The 15,532-nt window shown below is 52.9% G+C and overlaps 1 protein-coding gene across 1 annotated transcript in view; it reads right to left on the bottom strand.

The window, feature by feature from the left end:
- Positions 1 to 558: 558 nt before the first annotated feature.
- Positions 559 to 15,532, bottom strand: part of gabbr2 (gamma-aminobutyric acid (GABA) B receptor, 2) — a 148,100-nt gene continuing 133,126 nt past the window's right edge. The window contains 7 exon segments of the mRNA XM_048994295.1: positions 559 to 1,174; positions 2,770 to 2,887; positions 6,049 to 6,169; positions 6,417 to 6,599; positions 7,297 to 7,521; positions 8,550 to 8,621; positions 8,623 to 8,661. Of these exon segments, the coding sequence (XP_048850252.1) occupies positions 1,009 to 1,174; positions 2,770 to 2,887; positions 6,049 to 6,169; positions 6,417 to 6,599; positions 7,297 to 7,521; positions 8,550 to 8,621; positions 8,623 to 8,661 (924 nt within the window). The 3' untranslated portion in view covers positions 559 to 1,008.

The following is a 15,532-nucleotide window of genomic DNA, read 5'->3' as shown; positions in this document are numbered from 1 at the left end:
TGCACATGCACGCAGCGGCCTCCTTGTAGAAAGGTTTGTGATTGGTCTGGCGGCGAGGCCGCCGGCCCGTGCCACAGGAGGCTGCTAGGGCATCGGCCACTCGAGGATGGGGCCCGTTGTCACCCGACCGCCTGGAAGACTGTCTTCAGTCTCGATCTCACTGGCCGCGACGTGACGCCTGGCGTGCGTTCCGTTTCCGGGACCGCAATGTCCTGACGCTCATTTGGGAGGATTCACCATGAGACTGATTTAAGCGCCATGGTGTCTTGTGTTGTTCTCTCGTTTTTTTTTGTTTTTTTTTTTGTTTTTTTTTTTTTTAAAGGAACGGTGCAAATTCAGGGGAGCGTAAAACCCCACTTGTGCATATTATTACTGAACACCAGGCTGACAGCCTGATCCTGGGCTTCGCGGCGATCACACACCTCATCCACGCCGCTGAGCACACGCACGTGACGCCGAGGAGCAGCACTCTGATCAAACATCTTATTTAGTTTGTACGATTTTAAATACGACATGTTTTTGCACCCCTGCCCCAACCCACCCACCCCGCCCCTCTGCCCAAATGATGCTGATTCGCACACCCGAAGCCAGAATGTATGGTTATTTACACGTTTGTTATGGTCGCTTGGACGGCTCCCGGGTCAGGTGTTAAGAACAGCGCCTCCGGTGGCCGAAACGGAACCCAGGCGTTGCAGTGGAATACTTGAATTTGGCAAAGTGACACGTGAACTGATATTTGTGGGATATGGGGGTTCACATCCCCTTTAGAGTGCCGTGTCCCACTTCTGCAGTTTGTTTTTTCGGGGGAGGGGGATGGGGGGGGGCTGTGTATCAGGACCTCCCATGATGGGTGGGGATGTGTGTACAGGGAGGGGGGGGTCAGGGTAGGGCACATGTTTGGTGGTGCGCACTGGGTCCCACACGCAGTCCCGCTTTTCGCTGACTACAATCAGTCCGACTGGAAAATTGAAGGTGCTCGCCTCCGGATGGCCGCTGCCTGGCGTGGTCTCACAGGCCCGAGACCATGACCCGGTAGGAGGGCGGCATGTGTCTGTGCCGGGGGCTCGAGCCGGGGCTGCCCGTTGGGCTGGCACAGCTGGCATCCACCCCCCCTATGGAGGGCAAGTAGGCGTGATGGAGAATGGGCAGCTGCAGGGACAGTCGCCTCTGTATGCTGGAAAAGAGAGAGATGTGCGTGAGACAGGGAGTCATGCGACAGTCACATGACAGGGAGTCACATGACCACCATTTCATATTGAAGGCACAGGGATCGAACAGCCCCCATCAGTGTCTGAAACACTGTGCCTCGTGTAAACAGATAAGGGGTGTGTATATTTAAGCCTGCAAAGCTCTTCATCGGGCAATGCTTTCACCTGACCTCAAGGGGCTTCCTGGCCCAGTGCTGCCCCCTGGAGGAAGATGGACTGGGAGGCTCCTGCGAGACCACGCGCCCCGCCCAGCCCTCTACTGCTAATCCACGGGCGCCGGTGGCCAAGGCGTTCCCGCTGAACCTGATAGCACGCCCAGCACCGCGCCAACGGTACATTTCAGGCCAATTACATAACCAAATGTCAGTTATGTAAAAAAAAATAATGACAATAATAATAGTCTTCTAAACTCTTCATCAAAGAAGTTAACAGGGCAGAAATCCGGCTGTATTCTCAATTCTCTTTCAGTTCGTTCTTTGCAGTCGGGATACCTGGAAATCTTCAGCCATTTACTAGTACTGACTAAAATAAAAATTACAATAACGTGAATCGATACAATGATAATAACAATATTATGTCTAATAAAATATGCATGTCTAATTATATAAGAAATTGATTTGGATGATTAATTTGAATGGCTGTTATCAATGAGATGCCCATTTGTTTGCACTTTGCTACCCTCTTGTGTGTTACCATCAGCCATGTTGTCTGATTTCCACGCGATGGATAGAGCAGAAGACTTTTTTGAAAACGTTTTGTTTCCTGTCCTAGCAAAGCCGGCGTGCCTCCGTTTGCCCAGGCCCTACCCGCATCACTCCCACCTTTACAGACGTGGAAAGTTCAGGTCCACAAAGTACAAATCCAGACCAAGGTCAAGGATTTGTACAAGGATTTGTACTTTCTGGGCCTGAACTTTCCACGTCTGTCTTTAATAGATTACTGTAGTAACTTCCCCAACACTGCGCCTAATATGACAAGTGAAGTTACCCCGACACAGTGTGCCCTCCTGCACACAGCACAGCTCCAGCTTCTGGCCCCCTCCTCCTTGAACCCCGTTTGGGCCAGATGACCTTGATGCTAAATCAAATCCCCGGGGGTACCTCAAGAACCTGGCTGGCAGCCAGGGACCATGGAGAGGAAGCGGAAATGTCTTCCCTCCTGAGATAAGCCAGGATGCGATCGGAAACTGGGGGGGGGCATCAAGCCAACTCATTCTCTTAGTACTCAAGAACCCAGCTCCATTTCCCTGTCCAGCTGTGATAGCGATGGAGACAGAGGGAGAATGTTCCAGAATACTTGCTGGGAAAGAAACTATTTGCCCAACCTGCTCCATCGTTTATTTTCTAGCACCAGCCCCCCCCCCCCCCCTCAGGTTCCCTTTCAGCTCTGTGCCTCAGTAACTACACAGAGCTGCATTTCCTGCTCCGAAGGACTCAAATCCATCAGGTCGCTCTCAAACGCGGCCCGCGAGGGCTTAGTGAAGAGACAGCCTCTGTGGACGCTAAATGCCATCGTCTCGTCTGGGCCGCCAGAGACGAGCCGAGTGCCGGGAAGCACTTACTGTTCTGGTGAGTTGATGTCCTCTAGGGGACCCCGGTTTATTCTGGAAGGATCCACTGAGCCCCACTGGGCTTGAGGCTTCTGCTCAAGGTGGTTCTTTAAGCTGGATCTGTCCCCCTCTGTGAAGACAATGGCGACATTTTGGTGCTCCCACATTCATCTGGCGGCGCTGCAACTTTCCGACGAGCCGTAAAGATCAAGACGTGTATCGATTTCATGCCGCAGAATGGAGCAGACGCACATATTTCATAGTGGCGTCAATCTAAATAACCAGCAATATCTCTTTCGCAAATAGGGTATCTGGTCTGTTCCGCTCAGTGTCTTATTCACAAGTCGTCCCAGTTTTTAACCTTCCAGCATAAAATTGACCTGATTTGAAGATCACAGCGGTGACTTGTGCTGCTTTGACTCTGGGGAGATGCTGAAGCTGCCAGATCCATGCAGAAATAGGTTAACCCCGTGTAACACGTTGCACGTTAAGACCTGCAGGCAGGGCCTAGGCACATATCACCTTTCAATCTATAACATAAATATAGCATCATGGTAGAGTGGGTCGATTCCCGCGCCTGGCTCTCTGGATTTGGCCTCCATACATTCTGCCAGTGTCCAAAAATACTCAGCTCAGTGAATTACTGTCTTTACACTCACCATACTGTGTGTACAGCCTGCCATTCTGTCCAGAGTGTCTACTGCCTTTTTCAATACATAATGCAGGTTTTTTTTTTTTTTTTACGAAATCTTTTTACAATGATTTGGGTTTATATTTTAGTTTGCTTATATGATTTCAATATTTTTAAAGGTTTTTATATATGAATTCTGTTTCTTTATAACGTGTCTCCTCGTCCTCACACGCCGCCTCTCCTGCTGTCCTCACTTGCTGCATCTCTCCTCGTCCTCACACGCCGCCTCTCCTGCTGTCCTCAAACGCTGCCTCTCCTGCTGTCCTCACTTGCTGCCTCTCTCCTCGTCCTCACACGCCGCCTCTCCTGCTGTCCTCACTTGCTGCCTCTCTCCTCATCCTCACACGCTGCCTCTCCTGCTGTCCTCACTTGCTGCCTCTCTCCTCGTCCTCACACGCCGCCTCTCCTGCTGTCCTCACTTGCTGCCTCTCTCCTCGTCCTCACACGCCGCCTCTCATGCTGTCCTCACTTGCTGCCTCTCTCCTCGTCCTCACACGCCGCCTCTCCTGCTGTCCTCACTTGCTGCCTCTCCTCGTCCTCACACGCCGCCTCTCATGCTGTCCTCACTTGCTGCCTCTCTTCTCGTCCTCACACGCTGCCTCTCCTGCTGTCCTCACTTGCTGCCTCTCTCCTCATCCTCACACGCCGCCTCTCCTGCTGTCCTCACTTGCTGCCTCTCTCCCCATCCTCACACGCCGCCTCTCCTGCTGTCCTCACTTGCTGCCTCTCTCCTTGTCCTCACACGCCGCCTCTCCTGCTGTCCTCACTTGCTGCCTCTCTCCTCATCCTCACACGCCGCCTCTCCTGCTGTCCTCACACACTGCCTCTCTTGATAACCTCATGCTGTGCTTCTTTCAGATTTAAGTGCATATGCCCCCAAAAGCAGGAGGCTGCTGGCTCACAGATGTGCTGCCACAATCCCGCCCACTGCCACCCCCAGTGGCCGTTGTTATTGGATGGGGCTATTTTGGATCTGACTGGGATCTGCTGCTCCCAGGAGGGCCTATCGATGACAGATTGATAACGTGCATCCATAAAATTCTTTGCTCTAATTATGGCTGCTCTACCATGGGGTTCTGTAGTGTGTAATGAAACACGTTAATTACTGATGGCTCTGCGAGAGAGTCTGAAAATTCCCCGCAACAGCAATATTGTAAATATTTTTTCCTGCATGCAGAAAATCCAAATTTTTGTTTGCCAATTTAAAAAAAAAAGCAAAACGAGAAAAGAGACCTATAAAAATCAGTCAAGTTCTGTGCACAGAGACTTTTTGAGAAACTTTGAAAAAGGAAATCTGCCTGTGAATGTGTGGTGATTAGTCCAAATCACCTCTTTCAAACTGTACTTCCGCAGCACAGAGCTGTCAGATTTGCATTTAGAAAATGACTCTGTAACCCTCTGTAGAAATGCTGCTTGCTGGAGAACCATTACATAACTGCGGCACGCACACACAGACACACGAGGCAGCGGCCAGGAGGGGGTGACCCGTCAAACTTTCCCAAAACCTGCCTCTGACATGCCCCACACCGACTGAGTATTCACCCATCTCAGCTTTTTAGAAGACGGCCCCCCCAATGTCTATCCCAACCCTCACTTTGGCCCAGGAATGCTGAAGATTTGGGGGGCCGTCTGGAGGGCTGTACTGATTGGAGCACTAGCCTGCTTCTCCAGTAGAGGCCGCCACCATCATTTACCTCTCACTGTTCTGCTGATCCCATTTCAGAAGAGTAAACATACACACACTCAAAGCAAACCCTGGGAAGGTGAGGGGCGCTGAGATGCCGCACGCTGCCTTTCGGGGTCCCCCCTCCTCCAGCCCCGTTGCCATGGTAACCACTCATACCGTATTCCGCTCTCCTCCCTTGAAGCATCCGCAGACCCCAAGAGCCAGACGGACTCAAGGGTGGCAGACATGCACTCTGAAAATGCCCGTCTCCGTGGAAGGGCGTGACTGCGGCCCGGAGAGAGGGGGTTGGGGGCTGCGGAGGGTAAACAAACGGATGGACAGACGCTGGTGCCCAGAACCAAGCATCATGTCCGCTACTCGACGATGACGCCGTGCTCGGCCGGGATGCAGGGCTGCGTTTACACCACAGATGGCGTCCTGACTAAGAGCCGGCAGGGTGCGGTGTGTATGTCTGTATCTGTGTGTGCTTGTTATCTGGAGTGCCGGGGAGGCACAGGACGTTTAACGAGTCACGCGTATCGTGTCTGACAGGTCAGCTACGTCTTCTTTACCAGCTAAATCTCACCCACTTAATGAGAGACTGGTTAGCTTCAGGATGCCCTTGGGATTATATCACATTCCATTTTATCGTGACAGGTTTACGTGTGCGTAGAGCTCCCAGGGGAACAGAGCGGAGGGGGGGGGGGGTTTGTTGGAGGTGCGCTTCGACGATGATGTTCCGCTAACAGCACATTCACCGTCATTCCAATAAGTGAGAATATCTGAGTGTGTAATTGTGTGTTTATTTCCCATGTGCTGATCCTACACCCCTGCGTGGCAGTAAATCACAGGCACACCGGAGGTTCTCCACCTCAGCGCCAATGCCCTGGCCTTTGGTCTGTGGTCAGCCTGCGGTCAGCCTGCGGTCGCTCACCTTTGATGCTGCGTATGCTGAGGATATTGTTGAGGTCCTGGTATTGGTTCTGTTTGATGTAGGGCGTCTTCTCTGGTGTGTCCTGCAGCTGCATCGTCACCTCCTCCAGCTCCTTGTCAAGCTGCACACGGGACAAAGCAGAAGGTTCAAGCGGGGTCCGCCGGCTGGAGGACCGACTCCCGATCCGTAGCTAACCCTCAGAACACTTGATCATCGTCGGTAGCTCAAAGAATCAGTCGCCTCGTCTCTGTCTGTGTACCTCAGCTGTGTGGGCTCAAGTGTCGATGACAAAGAGCGGGGCTCTCAGGGAATGCCGCGGGCGTGATCCCATAATCCCAGCAGGCCGCTGGGGTTGCGTGAGGAGTTACCTCTGTTATCCGCATCCTGAGCCGATGGTTGTCAGTCTGCAGGCCATCCAGCCGGGAGGTGTTGGCCTGGTTGACACTGGTCACAGAGGTGGATGTCTTGGAGTCCTCCTTCTTCTGGTTCTGGGTGAACTTCAGCCTCCGGTTCTGTGTGGCCGCATCTGGGTTCGTCCTCATGGTGATCAACTGTGGTTGACGGGAGGGTTCATAAAATGTGGGGAATGCGGGCAATACCGACACGTGCCTTCCGTCACACGTGGGGAATTCAGGAATGATGGACGTTGGCACGTATGTAAGGCATGACCCCCTCCCCCCCAAGGTAACACAGAAATGAAGTACATGTTGTTCATAGCCAGCTGAAAACAAGACACATTCTGATGCAAAGTCATGAATATGCATTCTATGCACACTGTGATGGATGGATGGATGGATGGATGGACGGACGGACAGATAGATAGATCTATCTTGTTCATGATAGTTGTGTGTATGGATTATTATATATTGCTAATTTTAACAACTTAAAGTTGATAGTTAGACAGTTAGCTGACATCATTGGTAATTGTGAATATAAAGCGGGAATAGTTTGTATCTTCTTGACACTGACATATTTACTTTGCTGTCAACAATCCATGTAAGTCCATTTAAAACATTAATTCATTCACTGATTACTGTGTAATGATAGCTTTCTATGTGTGAGGCTAAGGATGTTTCATTACATTGTTTTAGGTTTATTTTGTAAAGTTGTTTCTGAGATGCATCTATTTCCACACTCCTGATATAATGAATTTTATGTAGATATGTGTTTCTCACTGGACAGTGACGATATAAAAGGTCATGGTTTGGCGTCAGCACCCAACCCTAAACCCCAGTCGACTTCCTGTACCTTGGGCACGAACACCAGGCACAGGGTGATGGTGCTGCAGAAGATGATGACCAAGGCCACTATGCAGAACTGCACATTGGGCTGGTCGCGCGTCAGGAAAGACACAGCGGCTCCGATGATGCACATGATCCCCACGTTGTAGACACTCATGCCGATGTACTTGCTGTCGTTCAGCGCCGGGATGCTCACGTTCCGGGTCTCCCAGGCCAGAAAACAGCCAAAGAGCTGGAAGGGGCGGGGCAAACAATGCCATCATGCAGCCAATTGGAAGGCAAGTTGAACGTGTGTGTGTTGGCGGCCAATAAAAACACAGCAAGAGCATGTCGGCTCAGCATTAACTTATCTCCCGTCAGAGACTTACAGTTAAAACACCGTGCGCATTAACTGGTGTATGACGACAGCGGGCTTTGAATGATTTTAGAGGCTAGTTGGAGACTTTTGTTTATTTGCGCTTGTTTTGCTTAATCTCTGGAATTGGTTTCAATGACTACCCCCAAAATGAGTCTGGGGACAGGCTCCGGACATTAGTTGCCTCTGAAATATGTGTTCCTGCACTCTGGGGAAATGACTCACCATGATCCTCCAGGACCCACTGCATTCAGACCATCCATGTCCCAGTTTATCTTACACTCAGTCTCTATAACGGGAGCTGAGCCCTAAATTATTCACCACCTCCGTCAGCTATGCCAGGGCATTGAGGCGAGCCATCCGAGGCAGACGCCGATGTTTTGGGAACGTCACAATTCTGGTGGCAGGTCTTTGGTGACGTGGCACCAGGAAGACTTCTGGGAAACAGGAGGTGCTGCTGGATTGGGGGTTGCTGGGGGGGGGGGGGTATAGGTTACCGCCGAATTATGACGCAGCTCTCCAGCGATGGATCTCAGGGACCCAAAGCCGTGCCAGTCAGGGCAGGAGATGGGCTGGAGGCAGCACTGTACGTGTTGAGTTACCGTGGAAACTGTACGTTTCCTGTGAACGTCAATCCAAGGCCCTCGTTTCCCTCTAAAATTTCATACATTCTGTGGCTAACGAACTGAAGCTAAGTCACCATTAATGTGCTGTTTCCCGTGTTGCTTTTTAACCAAAGACCCCAGCTTACATATATCCATTGTGTTTTGTGGCGAGTGCCCAGTAACGGCAAATTGGTGACCGGCAGCTTTTACGTCGAAAAGAAGAAGGCCATCAAGATGGGCGCGTGCACTGGAGCGAGCAGAAGGGCACCCTGTTGACAGGCACCATGTCGCCGTACTCACCATCAGAAGGCCTTTGTAGGCATATACGATGCCCAGCCAAATGGTCATGTGCGTGTTCTCACAGTGCTCCAGGAAGGGGCCGGATGGCAATGTCTCGCCCCTGAGGGTCTGCCTGCAGGGCGGCGACATGGGGGCGGAGTGTCAGTCCAGGTAACATAGGGAAACTGCATCGAAATGTAGCTACCCGCCCCCCCCCCCCCCCCCCCCCACATTGTCGTTGACTGGCTCACCGGTGAATCGTAAGAAACTAGCTTCCTCGCAAGTCTATTAAGTCGCTTCCGGACTAAAGGAAAATATTCTTAGAAATTTATAACAAGCGGATTCTGCAATGTGTCCCAGACAAGCAGAGCTGCACATGCAGGGGAACAGCAGCAGCACAGCTAAGCATGTTTCATGCGTCCTCTGTGGATGCAGATGTATCCGCATGGTCCCCGAAAACCACAGTTTTGTTTGTCTCGTGCAAAATGCACAGTCCAGTTGTAACCTACAGTAAAATGCAAGGTTGATAATAATGAAAAGCAGTAAGACAAAGTTACAGTATAGTAAATATGCAATAAATAAGGAATGGTAATTAAGTGAACTAAGTGAAATAAGTGAACAGGAGAACCAGGTATGTGCAAAAACTCCAAAAGTGCCCACAACCGAGCACAAAACAAAGAGACTGAAAAAACCAACAGCAAATCAGCAATAACTTAAATTTAGCAGCGGTAATCTTGTTTTTAAGAACCGGGACAACTGGGCATCCCACACACTTTCCCCACAATCAGTGGTGGTTTTACATCATACACAAAGAATGGGAGGGGAGGGCGTTGATTGGTAATTTCATACATTTAACTGTTTCCATTTTTTTCAGATGCAAACAGAATGCACAGACGTAAGGTGGTCATAAAACGACAGAAAAAAAAATATTTCTGGAATACTGGCCAGGGCCTGTGCTTTGAGACCCCCCACTTTCAGATGTCCAACGTCAAGCCCTTCGGGGTATCCACACACATCTGGGAGACCAACTCACACCTCGCAGCCACTGCCATACCTGATAAAGTCAAGAGCAAACTGGGCAGTCCAGTGAATCACCGCGTTCGCCTACCCCCCCCCCCCTCCCCCGGCTGCAGGAGAACCCCCCATGGAGCACAGTAACGATTGCGCGCCTTGTGGTAAATCAGGCCGCCACTCTGCCAGTCTCCACAGGAAGTACTGTAGCGCTAAGCTTTACGGGCCTGTAATTGTTTAAATGGCCTTAAATTGGATTAATCACGGCCACTCGGCTAACAGCGCTGCAGTGGTATGCTGACAAATAATGAGGTGTTATGCACGGTCACCCCGCTCCCAGGCCCCCCCGCCCTCCACGCTGCCTTGACGTGCGAGGTCTTCATGGAGCACTGGGACACCCCTCAGATGCACCTGATCGCAGTCCACAGTCCCGGCTCTGTCGGATACTCTCCCCTGATCCAGGTTCGATCTGCATTCATCTGACGGGGTGACGTCTCAGGGGCAACCGAGATCAGTTCAGTGACAGACATAAAATACCCGACTGGTACATCTGTGATGCTTAGGTAACAAAAAACTCTGAAAAAAAAGTCAAACTGCTGAGCAGGCAGCGAGAGCGACCAAGTGGAGTGAGAGGGTCAGCAGATCTTCAGGACCTGGTCAATAGTGGTAAATATGCGGTATCTCTGCACTGCTGTTTACTGGGGGGGAGGGGGCAGGAATCAAAGAGCTCAAAGCACATCCACTTGAACCCATAACCTGCTGGGCCGCCCCACCGAAACACTTCACATCGTGCTGACGTACAGCTGACGTCCGTGTCATCGCTCTCCGTTCCAGGGGAGCCGGGGACTCGACCTCTTTACAGACGCCTCCAACAATTAAGCTGCCGCTTCGCAGCCCAGTTTCTGCAGACCTACTTACTCCTAGGACGCCCTCTGTGGGAAGCCCAAAGGGGCTGCGCCGAGGGGGGTGGGGGGTGGGGGGGAGCTGAAGTGGGAGACAGCCCCCGCTGTCCTACTCGTACCCCCAACATAGACCTAAAGCCAATTTCACTGAATGGACAAAAGTCTTCTGGCTCACAGGAAAATTGACCCACTTTATCCCAGGCAGCACATCTAATTAACAGTCTAATTAAGCAGTAAATTCAGAATTCTGAATAATTATGGCAGGTACTGTCTGGAAGACTGAAACGACTATTTCTGTCCTCCATCTACCTGCTGCCTGGAGGTCTCCCCATAAGAGGACGAGGTCCTCCTTCTCCAGGAAGGAGTAATGGGTTTGGCAACCCCTCTCCGGTCCGGGTCCAGGGAGCAAGGGGGTGCCGAATTCTCACCGCAATCGATCACCACTCTCGTTATCCTAATGAGTTGGTGCTAATTATCAGCAAGATTGGTGAATTACGGCAGCCCTGGGGAGCACCGGATCACGACATTTGGTGATTTGTGTTTGGAGGAAGCAGCAGGTGTGGGAGCGGCAGCAAGAGGAAACCCCTTAAGGGAAGACCCCGTGTAAGGAGACCCCGCATGGGGAGACCCCGTGTAAGGAGACCCCGCATGGGGAGACCCCATGTAAGGAGACCCCGCATGGGGAGACCCCGTGTAAGGAGACCCCGCATGGGGAGACCCCATGTAAGGAGACCCCACATGGGGAGACCCCGTGTAAGGAGACCCCGCATGGGGAGACCCCGTGTAAGGAGACCCCGCATGGGGAGACCTCTGGGTATGTCCATCTGCTTGTGTTAGAGATGAACGCAGGAACGCATGAACGGAGATGAAGCCCTGCTCACGTGCCACTGCCACGGGCGCCGCACGGTCACTTAGCTGCTGTCAACACGCCGGGTCCCCTCGGAGAACGTGCCTTTCGGGCTCCGCAAAAAAGTGACTGTGCAGAAACCGCTGAGAGGTGCATTAAACCAAGTCCTGTCATCATATTCTGGGGGAAAGGAGCGTCCCCAGCTCCCTCCGCAGCCGCTGCCATCCGTTTCTGCGGAAACAACTCCCACCTCGTGCATAACTCATGCCTGACTAACAGGTCGGGAAAGATTAGAACTTCATAAAAAGGCTTCAGCGAAAGTGAATGCTATGGAGTGTACCCAGCGAAACAATACAGGGGCGGGTGTGTTTATAGGAAGCGCGATGTACACGTTTTAGGTCACTATACAGAGAGGGAGAGGACTTCTTATTTGCATTCTCAGATCGTCATAGAAATGGGCCAGAGTGAAAGGCCTGTTCCGAGAAGACGGAGATGTGTGAAGGCAGTCTTCACTGACATGTGGTGGTGGTTGGGCGGTAGGGGACGAGGAAGCAGTAAGGTCTGCCCGCGGTTGGTGTTCAGCGGCCCGCAGCCCCAGCCAACTCCTCCACCTGCGCCTGGATGGGCTCCGCCTCCTCCGTATCGCCGTAGCCTAGCAACAGCCAGGCAAACAAAGTCCCCGGCATCGTGCCATTTTCAGCACATTAGTTTTCTAATGTAATTGTCTGTCAAGGAGAGGGGAGGCCGGCCTGCCAGTGGGGGGCCCCGGAGAGGCAGTAGGTGCTGGCTGATAGCGGCGCGGATGCAGGCGGGGGGGATGGGGGGGGGCAAGCCAGGGCCTGTGGAGGGCAGGAAATGCAGCTCAATGTCAGAGATGGAGGCTGTGCGGCGCGGTGTGAGATGCAGGAAAGAGCTGGCAGCCGCCTGACAGTCGCCCTCCATCACCGGCTCCATCCTAGGATGCTGGCTTTTTTTAGAGAACCTAGAAGCTGGTGGTTTTTCAGCAGGGAAATCCCTCCAGCAGGGAGGTGGCCGGCGGCGGAAAGTGTGACGTGGAACAATGCCCCCCCGGCCATAGCACCGCGGCCCCACCCACAGTGATGGCACCAACATGGCGGCAGTGATCAGAGGCCTATTCCTGCTCTCCTGGTCTCCCCGGTCCTCTCAGACCATCCTCTGTGCAGCTGGCTGTCACCCAGGAGGGAAGCTGGGAAGGATGTGCCTGAGGCGGGGGCCACATATGGATCAGTGTGAGATCCTTCACAGTCACCGTGGCCCCCAGCGCAGAGCCCTGAAGCAATGCTGTACTGTACTGTCAGGCGTGGAACCAGCCCCCAGGCAGCAAAATAACGTTTCCTTGTTTCATTATGACAGATAGATCCTCAGTGAAATTACCTCATTCCTTCATGTGTATCGAAGACCTTTGACTTGAAAGAACGGGGTAATTTCTCTTTGCACCTTTAAAGTCAATCTTTTTTTTCTGATATACAAACTCCCGCAAATCACAAACCGAATGTGTGGTTATGTTTCTGATGTAGCTGAACGCGAAAGTATCGTGTAAATTAAAAAAAAAAATCCGGAGCTCCCACACTAGCCAGCATGCCCGACATCGGAGGTGTCACGTTTTCCGTGCGCATGGTGCCATGGTGACGTCCCCTCAGTCAGTAGTAGCAGGCGCCCCCTTCGGGAGCTGATGAGAATAACGCCTGTTTGTGTGCAAGCTTTGGGAGTCTTGGTGAAGACATTCACCTCAGGCATACATCTCAGCTGCTCTTTCGGAGGGGGATGCTGGGTACCTGCTGGAGCCAAGCCTCATGTCCATGGCGACGCTGCCGTGCTGCCTGCTGGGCCCTCCCCCCTGCTCTTGCCCCCCCCCTTAGTACGCTATAATCATCTCCTTAGAGGGAGGGGTGCCATGAGAGCCATGCATGTCTGAGCCAATCCAGCGGCTGTGGCATACAGAAAATACACTTCTGGAGTGTTGTGTGCGATAGATAGGGAGCACATGGCCTCAGCCCCCCCCCCCCCCCGTACCTCTCCCCCAACTCCCTTGCTGCCGCGGAGCAGTCAGGCACATTCGCTAACCTGAGTGAGTGGGATGGTATACGACTGGCAAATGTGGAATGCAGGGGGAGGGGGTCCGGGGTTGGCCCTGTGTGGCTCAGTGAGTCAGAAAGCTGTGTCTGGGCCCAGTAGGTTGACCTTCCTCTCCCCAGTCTCCTGCTCCCCTAAGAGTGAGGATCTCCCAAGCCAGCCGAGAAAGCGGCAGACCCAGGGAAATGTACATAGCTTTGCATATACGTGTCTGCTGAATAAATATAATGTAATGCGTGAAACGGCCACAGGGAGGCAGGACATGGGAGAGGGGCTGAGTGGGACCAACTGGGGCCAACCGGGCCGCATTTCCCCCTGAAGCACATAAGAGCCGACCCCCTTCAGAGGAGAGGAGTCAGCCTGGCTCTGAGCATGCACAGCGTAATGGCTGAGCGTTTAAAAGAGGAACATGACACATCCTGAACGGGAAAAGGAGCTCTCAAAGACGGAAAGCCATCCAGAGCAAATATCCGAGCGAGGCACTGAAGTGCCCACACTGGCTTACGTAAGTGGCTTCCTTGCCAAAGCCTCCCCGTGGACGGGGGAGCTCTCAGGGGGGGCAGCAGGAACATCAACGGGCAGCTCCTTTAAAGACACGTCCCCCTTCTTGCCTTAATGGTGAACTTTTCATCACCCGTATGTCTGCAGAGGTAATGTTGCACTGAATCATCTACATCACACAGCTGTAATAACACAGGCCGTGATGCCTAATTACAGCCCCCCCTCGCAGACTTACAGTCTTTAACTCTGAAGTATCTGCCTGGAAGTTCCACATGGCTCGTCTCGTTGGTAGGGGCAGGGAAAGCCTCATTCCCTGAGAGCCTCTAACAGTCGCATGTGGTGTTTTTGCCATCTATGTGCCGAGGTCTGTGCTTTCTAAATTCCGCTGTCTTGGGCAGATGTTACGTCCCCTCTGAGCGTGTCTGCTCCCATGCAGGGGCTGCACAATGCTGGTTCTCAGATCTCCTCAGCAGGGCTGTGCCTCGCATTACTGCCTTCTGCCAGTTACCACAGGGGCAAGGGAGGAGGTGCGATCAGGTCCCGGGTTGGACATGCACGCCATGATGCTGCCAGCGGACGCACGAGGAGGCATGTGACCATGCGACTCCCCCCACCGCACCTGAGGCCCCTCCCCTGCCTCTCTTTTTTGCCCCCCATTGCTTCCACTCTACAGCGTGCTCCTGCTCTGAGATATGCAAATATATTCCATTTCTGTGTTAGAAGTCTGACCTGACAAGTGATTTGATGATTAATCACCGTGCTGCATTCATCCGTTGCCATGGAAACAAGCGGGCAGCTCAGGCTTTTCGTTATGTATTGAAATCCTCTCCACGCGGTCGCCGAGGCATGGCCCCTCCCACCTGCCGGCCGAATGGCCGCCGCTTTCCCTGCGCACGTGCCGATTGGCATGCGGCGGCCCTCTTCCATCTGCGCGGAGCCGAAACTCGCATCAGTGTTTCCCCCCTCCTGCCTGGCTGTGCGCCACGGGAGGGGGATGAATTGGCCGGGGAGATGCCCCCCCCGGCTGCCCCCCCACTGCCAGAGGTCAGGTGCACGGCTGGCGCACAGATTGGCACGGTCAGGCGCCCGGCCGCCGGGGACCCAGCTGGAAGAGGAGGCGAGCACCAAGCCGGCAAGGGGAAGGCGTGAAGCATGGCTTGCCGGCGCCGGCCGCCAGCGTGCCCCCCCCATCTCCGTGCAGATCCATTCCAGCTCCAATTCAGGCTCCTCCCCCAAGACTGAAGCCACACCCAGCCCAAATTCCTCACAGTTGCGCAGTCATCTGGCTGGCATCTGAATAACATATGCGGCAGTTCCTCTGGCTGTGAATCTCCCACCTGTTACTTACCTGATCCCTCCCTAATTCATTTACCTATCCATGGCCTGTACGGCCTGGTGCAATTACATCTGCTCCTCTGCCCGAGAAGCGACTGGAGGCCATAAAGTCTCTCTTTGGTGACAGACAACCACGGGTGTGCAGGACTCGCGGAGATCCCCATGCCTGCCTGGTATATCCCGCCTCTCAAAGGCATAACGATTCAGCTTCAGGGATTTATTAATCAGCGGAAGAACGTCTGACTTGCGGGCGGGGGTCGCCATTTACCTGTTTAATTAACGAGGTGACTGCTTAATTAACAGCCACACTGCAC

The sequence above is a fragment of the Brienomyrus brachyistius genome, chromosome 23 (genome assembly GCF_023856365.1).
Source record: "Brienomyrus brachyistius isolate T26 chromosome 23, BBRACH_0.4, whole genome shotgun sequence".
Taxonomy (NCBI): domain Eukaryota; kingdom Metazoa; phylum Chordata; class Actinopteri; order Osteoglossiformes; family Mormyridae; genus Brienomyrus; species Brienomyrus brachyistius.
This window is presented reverse-complemented; position numbering and strand designations above follow the sequence as displayed.